Here is a 12,085-nt window from a genome sequence, read left to right on the forward strand (position 1 = left end):
GGGAGAAGGAAGAAAGGAAAAGGGACAGGCTAGTGCAATTAAAGAGAACCAGAGTATATTTCATTAGATATCAGCCATAATTAACACCTTCCATATTACATACACTCTTACAGTGAGTTGTCATCCAAAAGGAAAACCTGTTAATTCTCCAAGCCTCAGTTCAAACATTTTCATGACCTAAACCTGCTGAAAGAGTGGCATACTCCCTTCCCTCACACAGTCACAATAATGTCTCAGCCAGATGCTTCAAGCTGTAATTTTAGGATCTGGGAGGGAGGATAGAAGAGATGGACCAACCTCATCTGGCGGGGGAGGGTGAAATATCTGAACCAGGGCTCTGATATTCTAATAACTAGTAAAAAGCATCATGAATAAATGGTAGACTTTTGAAACCCTTTTTAACTTCCTGCTAGTTTGCATCCCACCTGAATTGCAAACACACACAAAATAAGAGTGTATACATGTATGCATACAACTGGAAACTTCTGAGAAACATGTTCAGCACAACCAGGTATGTTTAGAGAATCATATTGCCTTGTGCAAAGAAACTGCCTTCTAAAAGCTGGCCCACTAGTCACTTAGCAGAAAGCAACAGATGTGCATCCAGGACACCAACGAATGGCTTCTATTGAGAAAACTGAGAACTGAAACAATTTGTATCACTCTGTTGTTCAAAACCGTTGTTATCTCCATCTCATCCCTTCTTACATTTCCAAGATAATTCCTTCTGCTGTAGAAACAGCTAACAGCCTGAAGTGGAACATATAAATGTGGAACATATAAGAAGCTAAATGTGGAACATATAAGATCAAATATCCTTTAACAAAGCTTGCTACTTTTTTGAAATGAGCTTGAATCTCCCACCCATCCCCACTGTGACCTGCTCAGCATCCTTTCAAAGAGTACCTGAAAGAAAAGCTCCCAAATTCTCATGTCACTAGATAAAATTGGCCCTAAAGTACCAGCCACTGCTTGAAAGTTATTACAGCTTTTAAAATCACTCATCAAGTAGGATGTTGTGGGCTTTCCAGGATGTATGGCTGTGCTCCAGTAGTATTTTCCCCTGACATGAAGATGCCAGCCACAGATGCAGGTGAAACATCAGGAGAAAATACTATTGGAACATAGCCATACATCCCAGAAGACCCACAACATCCTAGTGATTCAGGCCATGAAAGCCTTCGACAGTACTCATCAAGTAATTGGTGCAACAATTAACAAGGCTAAGAAGCTATGGGAAAGAACTGCAGCACAAGAATACAGAAACCCAATTTTGTAATACCAGTTGATATAGACATGCATGTCTCAGGCGGATTCCACATGGGCCAAGAACAGTGGTGTGAAAACTGTGTAAACCCTTTTGCACCATTTTACACCGTTTTCACACCGCTTCGTTTCCAACGGGCCCGTAGCGAGAATGTACCTCCTTTAGACTTTGATGGGCCCGTTGAACACTAAAGAGTTGGTGGGATATCCAGAGTCTACTCTTTACAAGGTTCTACAACCCTCGACATCAACTTTTAGCTGTTTCCTCAGAGCAAAACTACAAGCTAAGTCCCAAAAGTTTAAGTTAACAGTTTCATCTGTAAACCCATTACTATTTCTTTACACATAACCTTCATTTTAGAAGAAATGCTACAAAGGCAATAGCATTCCAGAGATATTCTAATTTTACAGGAATACTCCACAAACAGAATATGTTAAGCATAGAAGTTCAGGATCATTGTTCATATCATTGTCGCCAATGTTTTAATTTTATAATAGTCCTTTATAAAAAGGTTACTTTATTTCTTCTTCAGTCTTTTTAATGAATGTTTTTATTTTCCAATAACAAAACAAGAAGCAGGATAATAAGTTATAACATAAAATATTATAATATAATAGATCTTTGACTTTTGCCTTGTTCCTATTTCCTCCAATTTTTATTTATTTATTTATTTATTTATTTTTAATGAGCTCCCAAAGGCACCTGGTGGGCCACTGGGAGTAGAGGAGTGCTGGACTAGATGGACTCTTGTCTGATCCAGCAAGGCTTTCTTACGTTCTTATTATCACAAGTATAAGATCTTGCATAGAAATAATAATCAATGCTCCCTCTACTGGCTCTCAAACTGAATATGGCTAATGTGTACAAAGTACTGTGGTCCCCTGAAGACTAATGAATGTATTGTAGCATAACCTTTTCTGGATTTGAGCCCACTTTATCAGGTGCATGAAGAGCTCAAGGCACCTGACCTCAGTTGTGTACTTTGCATAACTAAATACTCTTCCCTGCCCTCTAAAGAAACCCCAGCCGTATCAAGGGGCTAGAGCTTTAGGATACCTCTATGTTATTAATAAATCCTAATTAAAACATACATACATAAGCCTTTATTGGCATAGTCAGAAAGAGTTACATAAATTGGGAACAATTGCATGAATACATAATAGATAAAAGGCCCCATGGGGAGCACAACAAATACATTCTACTGGGAACTCTCAGCTATCTCCGCAATGAAATTGGCAATCTCTTCACAAAGACCGGGGTCCGAGTTATTTAACAATAGAGATAACCTAGTCAGATCAGGCAAGCCTGTGATTAAATGCCAAGAAAAAAATGTAAGTTGGTATATTTTAGATCTGAGTGTTATCCGAATCCTGAAAGTGCAATTACAAGAGTTGGTGAGTCAGGGGGTTTCAACCACTTTAAGTTTGCCGCAACTGCATAACCCGGCGTGTTTTATCTCAAATCTGCTGAACCTACCCTTTAATAGGGGGCAGAGGGCATAAGCCATTAAAACGCGCAATGGTAAGTGCTCTCCTTGCGCGTGGGGTTCGTTAAGGTATGGAGGTAATAGGCCATACGTCTCTGCTCAAATGGAATTAGGAGTTGTGTTGGAGAGCAGGTTCGTTTGGCTGCTAGATGTAAATTTGCAAATTCTAGATCTAAAAGCCCATCTCTGAGCCTATTGTTTTCAAGTTTTCATTAACGGAAGGCACTCTGATCAGCAGAACGTCATCCCCACTGCATCCCACCACACATACTGCATGCCACTGATTTCAACAAGATGCTTCTCCTGGGGAAGAAGATAACCCCAGGAATAGCACATAGGCAAATCAGCACTCTGCAGCAGGAGGGAGGGTTGCTGATTCTTGACATGGTACAGCTTACTGCTGTGCCGACTGTCAAGATTCTAGACATATTCCTTGATGCCTCCCTGACAATAGAGGCTCAAATGAATTATGCCACTCATGAGGTGTTTTACCACCTCTGTCAGGCGAAACAACTGCCACCCTATCCGTCCCAGACCGACTTTGCCACAGTGATCCATGCAATGGCCACCTCTAGATTGGAATACTGCAACTCTCTTTATACAGGGCTACCCTTGGGCTTGATCTGGAAACTCCAGTTGATCCAGCAAGGTTCTCACTGCAAATTTGTGGCAGATGCACATTCAACCTGAACCACGCCAGCTGCGTTGCTTTAGGTGGAGTACTGGGTCAAGCTCAATGTTTTAGTACTGACTGACAAACCCCTAAATCCATGGTGGCGAACCTATGCCACTCCAGGTGTTCATGGACTACAATTCCCATCAGCCCCTGCCAATTGGCCATGCTGGCAGGGGCTGATGGAAATTGTAGTCCATGAACATCTGGAATGGCATAGGTTCGCCACCACTGCCCTAAATGGTCTTGGGCCAACCTATCTATGGGACTGTCTCTCCTGCTATGTCCCCCAAAGAACGCTCCATTCACTGAATGAGGACCTACCTCCTTCTCCTCTTCTGCCTACAATAGACACCTTGTGAAGTAGGTGGGACTGAGAGAGTTCTGAAATAACTGTGACAAGCCCAAGGTACCCCAAGGTAGCTTCATGTGTAGGAGTGGGGAAACAAATCCAATTCACCAATTGCTCATGTGAAGGAGTGGAGAATCAAATCCAGTTTCCAGATAAGAGTCCACCGCTCTTAACCACTGAAGTGGGCATCCCAATTATTGAAGAGTGGTCTACTTAATTCTGTTGTTTATCCCAGCTGCTCTTCCAGGGGCTGGATGCAGTATCTAACACTTCATGGTAAGTTGGTTTATAACAGCGGTGGCGAACCTTTGGCACCAATTGGCCATGCTGGCAGAGGCTGATGGGTATTGTAGTCCCTAACATCTGGAGTGCCAAAGGTTCGCCACCACGGGTTTATAAGCTATTAGGATGACTCAACTGGCCATTACAACTAATTGTTTTGTTGGGAAGCCACAGGACAATGGAAGGAGATAAGAGTGAATGAACTTCACTGTTAAAATGTGTACCTGTGATAGCCCGTACTTTGTGGTTTGAACCAAAATATGTCAAGACTGCAAAAAATAATATTCTCCAATATTGCCCAAATAGGAAGCTTCCTTTGATATCAAGATACACTGATGTTAAATCAGTGAGCAACACTGTACTATGATGGTTGTAGTTCAGTTAACTGATTCAACAAATGTTACAATAGAGAGAAACCTTTGAACTCTAGGCAGAAAACACTGAAATAGATTGATGAACATTGTTATATATAAATCATATCAACTATATACTATACAGTCAGAACAGAGATTCAGGCACATCACAATCTGTCAGTACATGGCACTGATGGTTGTGGAGCCTTCACACATTTCCTTCCGCTCAGCAATGTCAGATGCTAGGATAGTCTATTGCAATATCCACTTGGGTTGAAAGGCTGGAGTGAAGAAGAGGAAGTTGATGTATTGCCCTTTCTCTTCCACCTGCAGAGCTATTTCATTCTTTTCTGTCTCCCCACTACAGCCTCCCAGTTCACACGGCTATCAGACTATGCAACCTCGGAAAATTAGGACATAAACTTTCCCACCATCAGAAAGAATGGTGGGAAAGTTGCAGAAAAATTAGAACCCTGTTACAATGGGATCCAACCCGCAGTTCAGACATAGACAAAAACATGTTTTTCAAGCCACAGTTTGGACAAACTGGTTTGCTACTGCATCCAAATAAAGGTAGAACTTCTTCTGCAGTAAGCCTGGGGATTTCAGCAGGAAGCAAGAATTATAAACCAGTTTGTCTGCACAAATCACAGGTCATCTTGTACCTCTGGGACACATGTTACCACATGGACTACTAAAAGTGACATGTTAGCCTCGACTGTACCACCTGCACCTTTAAAAACCTTTATATTAAGAACTCATATTCTGAAAATCTGCACATGAGAGAGAATGGGTGAACACTCCTCCCCTAAAATGGAGGCGTTTCACTCCTGTTGTGGGTAGCAATTCACTCATGCCAACCCCAACCTGTAGTAGTTTCCAGTAGAACAGATCAGGGAAAATCATGATACTATGAACTAGCCTTAGATTATATTTCACACTGACACAATAGATTCACCAAATCGTAACAAGCTTGTTATAGAAGATACCCGTATTTTTCATGCCTCGTAGAAGTAAAGTGTTTTCACCAACTCACTTGCTAGTTTAGCCTGTAATCCTGAAGGCCCAGGTTTCGATGTTTCTGGTTTAGAAGAGCCTGGTAGAGACAGTTTTGCTTTAGGCAGGCTAACTTTGGGGTTAAAGCGAGCAGCCCAGTCAAATTTTGAAGAGCTGCCTATTTTATTCTGTTCTTTATCCCGGCTACTCCTCCGGGGGCTTGGACTAGATGCAGATCTGGAACGCCTGGCCTTGCTCTGGTCTTTTCCCTGTTTCACTCTGGCACCCTGAGGAACAGCAGAAGAGGCAGAAGCAACAACAGATGAAGAAGACGACGTAGAGGCTGAAGAAGAGGAATCAGTGATGGTGCTACACCCAGCTTTGGCTGAGCTCGCTGATTTTGAAGCCAGCTTGGTGGGTTTTGCTGGGCTCTCCTCAGTGCCAGTCGTTTCAGCTGCTGGACGACTCTTTACAATGGTTGAAGTCTCTGTCCTTTTCCGTTTCTGGCTTCGGGAGCTACCGGTAGCTCCACCCTTTCTGGTATGAGCCTTGCTTGTTGATGGTAATTGTGAAGACTTTGACTCCTGCTCCTGATGCAAGTGTCTTTTCTTAGATTTAGCCTGTGGCTTATTTGTTTCCAAATCTGAGGAAGAATCAGCGTGCTGAAGTGCTTTGGTTTTTTTGGCAGGGCTAGGGGAATTTGTCCGGTTGTAATCTGGGCTAGCACTGCGTTTCACTCCTCGAGTACTGTCTTTCTTAGGCACCTGCCCTGGTTTTTGCCTCTCCAAAGTATTGTCTGTGTCCAGAGCCTCTTGTTGTGGAATTATAATAGCAGATGAACTACAGCCTCTAAGGAGGTAGAGAAAAAAGCAGTGTTAGCACTCAATAAGGACAGAAAGATACCTCAAGTATTACCAGACCATTCTATATAGGTATAATTAAGGATTACTTCTTTGTTTCCACAGATGATTCATAGGAGATTTTCAATTAATATTGTATTGGCAAGAACTGTATATGTTTACTGAACTAAACAGCATCTACTCATCTCAGATGCAGTGAAAAGTTAACCATCAAACAATACTCAGATCACAATTACTTTCAAGTATTTTAGTTTGCTGATAAAACTGTTTGGAAATTCAATGAAGTTAGGAACTTCTTCTCATAGATCACAGCTAACCTGTAGTAACAATGGATGCCTAAAGTACAGAAGTAAGCCTGGAGTCTCCTGAGTTCCATTTCTTTTGTGGGAGAAGGAAAACAGCCAGCACAAAACTTTCCCCACAGCCCTAGTGCCACTCTAGGAAAGCTTTCAAGTGAGCAACCTATCAACAGTTGAAGTTCCAATATTCAGCACAGTTTTTCAACAGTTGTACACATGCCATCCTTAGTTCTCATTGCCTAGTAACCTCGTCTCATGGAAGTATTTCTAGAATAGAGCCTCAGAGCTGCCTGTGGTATCTCCGCAACAACTCTGGCTCTCTGCTGCTCTGCTCCAAACCTTGTTCTTATATGGGTAGGGTCTAGAAAGAAATCATTTTCCCTCTGTCATAGCCCTAGTGCAGCTTCCATATTGTGAATGCATTTAGTTTTATTCAGTCTCTCTATATCAGACTCATACTTCAGTATGAATTAAGCTAGCCTTTCAGAGTAAGGGAGACAATGCAGAAGAACTGCTGTCTGCCGTAATGGAAGCTGATAAAAAGTTTTTCCAGAAGATCAGCCAATCACATTTCATTCCTGATGAATGTAATGTCCTTCAGTAATGATGAAGGAATAATTCTGAATTCTTGAGTGGGACAAAAAAGGCCTTTCTTGCTAAGGTTTTTGTCCCCAAAGTGGCCAGTCACATCACTGAGAAACATATCTGCAAGGCATGATTAAAATATTTAGCATTTTATCCAAGTTAGAAGTTGCTGCCTCTGAAGGCAGAGAGTCAGTTATTCACTATGAGAGACCCATCCATTATGCATTCCTTTATTACAACTGAGAATGATATGGCATGTTGATTACTAAATATATAAGGTAACAATTTTTATTCTGCTGGAGATCTCTTGCCTTTGTACATCTGGCATCATCCGCCTAGAGTGAGTATGGTCGACAGGCCTTAAGGAGGCCTACATTAAAGTAGCGAGCAGGTCTAGAAATCCCAGGCACCCTGTGGGCTTTGTGACTGGTAAAAGAGCATTTGGGGGGAAAACTGGGGCCAGGGTGGAGGGCTGGTTCCTAAGAAAAAAGGCCTTGCTCAAAAAGGGAGGGTGGTTCACTCCTAGGAACCAGAACTGGGGGAGAGGCTGCTGCAGATGGAGGAGCCCCTCATCCAGAAAGAAGTGAGTTGACCTGAAGCCTATTTCCAGGAGATGGCTAGAGACAGTAAAGATAGAGGCTTCAGGGTTTTCATTATTTTGTTTGCTGGCTTTTACTGATCTCATCCTATAGGTGGTTTGACTTGTTATTAGACCGCTTCAATAAAATATTTCTTATTCAGCCTGGTTCCTCATGCCTTATTTGGTCAACTAAAAGGTATTCCCTGTTGGGAAAAGAAGCTGGGACAGGGAGGGAGATCTGGGACCTCCTAAGTCAGAGTCATACTAGAGTGATGGCAATCAAAAAAGGTCCCCTTCCCCGCCCACACGCACACGACAACATTGATGTTTGTAGATTGAATATCAAAACAGAATGCCATGGATTTTCAACAAACCTGTCTGTTTAGTGAAACTGCTGTTAAGTGATACCTAGATGATTTCCTAGTATTGACCCATGAAGACAGCAATATATACTCTTGAAGTTACATTTGTGAATTCAAATATAAAACTATTACCTTTTAGAAAAGTGTCCCTTGGACTGTTCAGTAGTAGTATTGGGCTGCACTTTGGGTGCCTTTGATATTGATTTTCTACTTTCAGAAGGGCTATGTGCCTTATGTTTTGCCTGCCCTAAATGTGACCTGTCAGCAGAAAGTTAAAAACAGAAAGCTATCAGGAAAACCAGCAGACAGAAATGTGAACATGGAGCATTTAAACACGGGATTTTACACATACATAGTTTTCTATCAAGCCTACAGCAAGATATCTTAGGCAGAGGAATTAGCTTGCTAGTTATGTCAAAACCAGCTCTCTCACTTAAGATTACATCAAGCATGGATATTCATTAGCAGTTCCAAGTCTTTCCACACTGCCAGTCACTGAAATGAAATACAGATTTAGGGCAATGCAATTGGTCACAAGTTTCCAACTTCTAGCACTTACAATATTTGCTTTATCGTCATACACTGGGGTACCTCAGGTATGATTCTGTGTTCCATTTCAGCATGACTCAATGTTGAGTCCCTGATCAACCAAGAAGCACATAGGGTGGGTTTGGGCAAGTCTCTCAAAACAATCCACATCCATCATGGGCACGTCAATCTTTTGCAGCAATACAGTGACATTAATGCAACTGTTTCTGAGCAAGGGCATGCATGCAGCATCACTGATTCTCTTAGAGGCAGCCTCAAGAGAATGATTCTGTACACCCTCATACTATTTGTAATTTTCCCTGTTCGTTTCCTTGCCTAAGGAACAGAACTAGATTGACTATTACGGACACAAGTATCAGTCACACTGATTAGCATTAGGTGCTACAGGAATGACACTAAGGGGCCAGAGGCAAAAAGGAGAAAAACCTAATGGCTTAGATTGTTTTTAAGCAACCAGCTGCAGTTCACCTATCAGTGTAGGCTTGATGTCTTTGCAAGGAATTTTTACAAAATTTCAAATGTTACTTGATGATTTAATAGTTCTTCAAGGCCAACTATTCAACCGAAAATATGTCAAACAGAAAATTCAATGAGATAAGAATGCTATAAATATTTTAACTCACAATTCAGTGTATCAAACATATCATGAATAATAACCTAATCACTACCTTCAAGCATTTCATGTAAACCAGAATTAGGTGTCCATCTGATCCAACATTTGTCTTCAAACATCCGTAATTTAGTCTAAATTATCGTGCACTGGTTCCATTCACACAGAGCTGATCCTAAACACAGTCATGGAGCGAAAGTGGCAGGAAAGGAAGAAATACTATAACAGATCCACATTGAACTACGTGTCTTTCCTTTCTTCCAGGGCTACTGATATTGGCATCCATAAGGAAATCCATTGAGCCAGCTGATGCATTATTTAGGTCTCGCTCTTTCTAGATATCCTCTATGTCCCACTTGTTTATGACATTTCACTTCTTCAACTTATCTTCTTCCATTCTTTGTTTCCAGTTTCACTCTCTGCTTTTACCTTTCTTGTTAGTGCATCTTTAGAAGTCATGCATTCATTTAACTGCTCTAGAAAAATTGAAATATTATCACATCTACCTCTTGATCACCAAATGCTTGCTGATATTTGAACAACATTAGTCAACTTTAGCTGCACTCAGAAAAACAGTTCTATAAGAAAATGGCCAATTTGGTAGGGATTCCTTAACACTGCTGAAGTTATTCAACACCTTCAGAAAGATCTGTGTCCGGTTTGTGTAAGTGCTATGCTGCAAGCAAGGGAACCTTAAGTCCTCTCTACCCTTCCATTTCAATAAAACTGACAGCCCACTCCTCATGCAGTATTAAGAGAAGGCACTGGACGCTGACTAAACTTCTAGTCTAACAGAAGGGTTATTACTAACCGTTTCTAACCACAGAGAGAAGCTGATATGGAAGAAAACTTTTTTTAAAAAATTACCTTCCAATCTCTCAGTAACATGTAAGTTAGAATAGACTCATTCAAAAAAATTAATCCAAGAATAGCTGCTACACAATAATGGTTGCCAATATCTTATTATTATACACACACCCCATTAAGGTCTGTCCTCTTATCTGTCTGCCTTTATGCTGCCTTTATTATTGTAGCAGGTACCTGAAGATGTGTATCTCCTCAAAAGTGGTGGTGGTGGGAAGGGAGCATTTCACAAGCATTCTAAAGCACAGAGTGACATATGCTCAATGACAATATTGGGGGTGGAGCGAGAGAGAAGAGGGGGGAAATGGTGCCCAATCTGAATTCCGTTCAGCAAGATGAGCTCAAGAAAAATGCTTAGTGCAACCTGGCCCACTGAACATGTTCAAAGTATTTTTGTGCTGTGTGTTGAATCAGAGGCCTAAAAATTAAGCTATAATTAATTAACCTGAAACTGAGTCATACTGTGTTTTTTTCAGTATGATCTACCACAAGAACATCACCCACTGTCCTTTTAGACAGAATGCATGAACCTTGACATAGGCTGCCCCAAGCCTGACAACAGTCAGGAAAGGGCGGTAGATAAATTTAATAAAATAATTAAAATAGAAATAATAAACATGGGGGAAACGCTGCTGGGTATGTGGGTTTATAATCACCAGTTTACAAGGTCTTCATCTGAGTTGTGTCCTTTTACAGAAGATCGGGGAACCAAAATTTATGAATGTATTCAACCTGGAAATAGTCTTTAGACTGGCAAATGAAAAATATTTCCCTCTCCCTTCAAAGTGTTGGGTTTGTTTGATAGCCAAGCTTTTACAAAGAGTGGAGTTGGATCTAGATAAAAATGACAATTTCCACTGATTCCCTTTTCCTGCTGCAGACCCCCCTCATGTTGATATTCATCACTCCCTATCCCCCATGAACAGCATTTCAAGGAAATCGATGGCCTGAGGGAAGGGGATGTGGGAAAGTTTTGTTCCACTGGCAGAAATTTTAGTCTGGACCTAGCCTATGGAATAAAATTATGGTCATTGCTCATAAAGTTATTGAAAAACAACAGTTATGGCACTTGAAGTGGCTTATAAAGGTAAGGAAACTCTCAAGAAAATGAGATGTTTGCATGGGTGACTGCAAAGGGAAGGGGAAGAAGAAAAACTATTCCCCCTTTTGTGTGTAAAGTGCCATCAAACAGAAGCCCACATGGCAACCCCATAAGGTTTTCAAGGATTGAGACTAACAGAGGTGGTTTGCCATTGCCTTCCTCTGCATAATGACCCTTGGTGGTCCCCCATCCAAATACTAACCAAGGTCAACCCTATTTAGCTTCTTAGATGCGATGAGATCAGGCTAGCTTGGGTGATACAGGCCAAGGCAAAGTGCCCTTTGGTTCATGGAAATTGCCATTTAGATCATGTGCAGACCAAAGGCAGCTAGGACACTTCAAATACTGGCCATACTAAGTGTGAAGCTGAGCTTTTTAAGATCTTGGCAGTCGTTACAGTAGCCTCAACTGTTTTCAGGAACTGAAGTAACTGGCCAGAATATACTGTGGATTGGTCTGTGGAATAAGGTTGGTGTGGAAAATGCTGTTAAGTCACAGCTAACTTATGGGGACTGTGTAAAGTTTTCAAGGCAGGAGGTGGCTTGTCATTACCTACCACTGAGTGGGCTAAAGAGTTCTGAGAAAACTGTGATTGGCCCAAGGTCAGCCAGCTCGCTTCATGTGGAGTGGGGATTTGACCGCAGTTCTCCAGAGTAGAGTCCACTGCTCTTAACTACTACACCGCACTGGCTCAGCAGAATAACGGGGGGCGGGGGGAACTCAAGGGGGAGAAAACTAACTGCAATTTTCTTCAATTAGGAACAGCACTGGAAGAAAGGCATTGCCTCTGTAGATGTAAGCTAAGTTTTGATGTTTCCTCCTTCACAGGTATTCCAGGGTCTTGCATTATTATTACACAAAGATG

At 41.6% G+C, this 12,085-nt stretch overlaps 1 protein-coding gene across 5 annotated transcripts in view; it reads right to left on the reverse strand.

Moving 5' to 3' along the window:
• TRIP12 (thyroid hormone receptor interactor 12) overlaps positions 1-12,085 on the reverse strand; it is a 108,355-nt gene that overhangs the window by 59,541 nt on the left and 36,729 nt on the right. For 3 of the 5 annotated variants that reach the window (XM_048506496.1, XM_048506497.1, XM_048506495.1), the window contains exons 3-4: positions 8,228-8,353; positions 5,450-6,258 (exon numbers count right to left, since the gene is read on the reverse strand). In XM_048506496.1, coding sequence (XP_048362453.1) covers positions 5,450-6,258; positions 8,228-8,353 — 935 coding nt within the window. The remainder of the gene's footprint in view (positions 1-5,449; positions 6,259-8,227; positions 8,354-12,085) is intronic. The other 2 variants (XM_048506499.1, XM_048506498.1) reach the window with 1 other exon arrangement.

This window comes from Sphaerodactylus townsendi, linkage group LG08 (assembly GCF_021028975.2).
Source record: "Sphaerodactylus townsendi isolate TG3544 linkage group LG08, MPM_Stown_v2.3, whole genome shotgun sequence".
Lineage (NCBI taxonomy): Eukaryota > Metazoa > Chordata > Lepidosauria > Squamata > Sphaerodactylidae > Sphaerodactylus > Sphaerodactylus townsendi.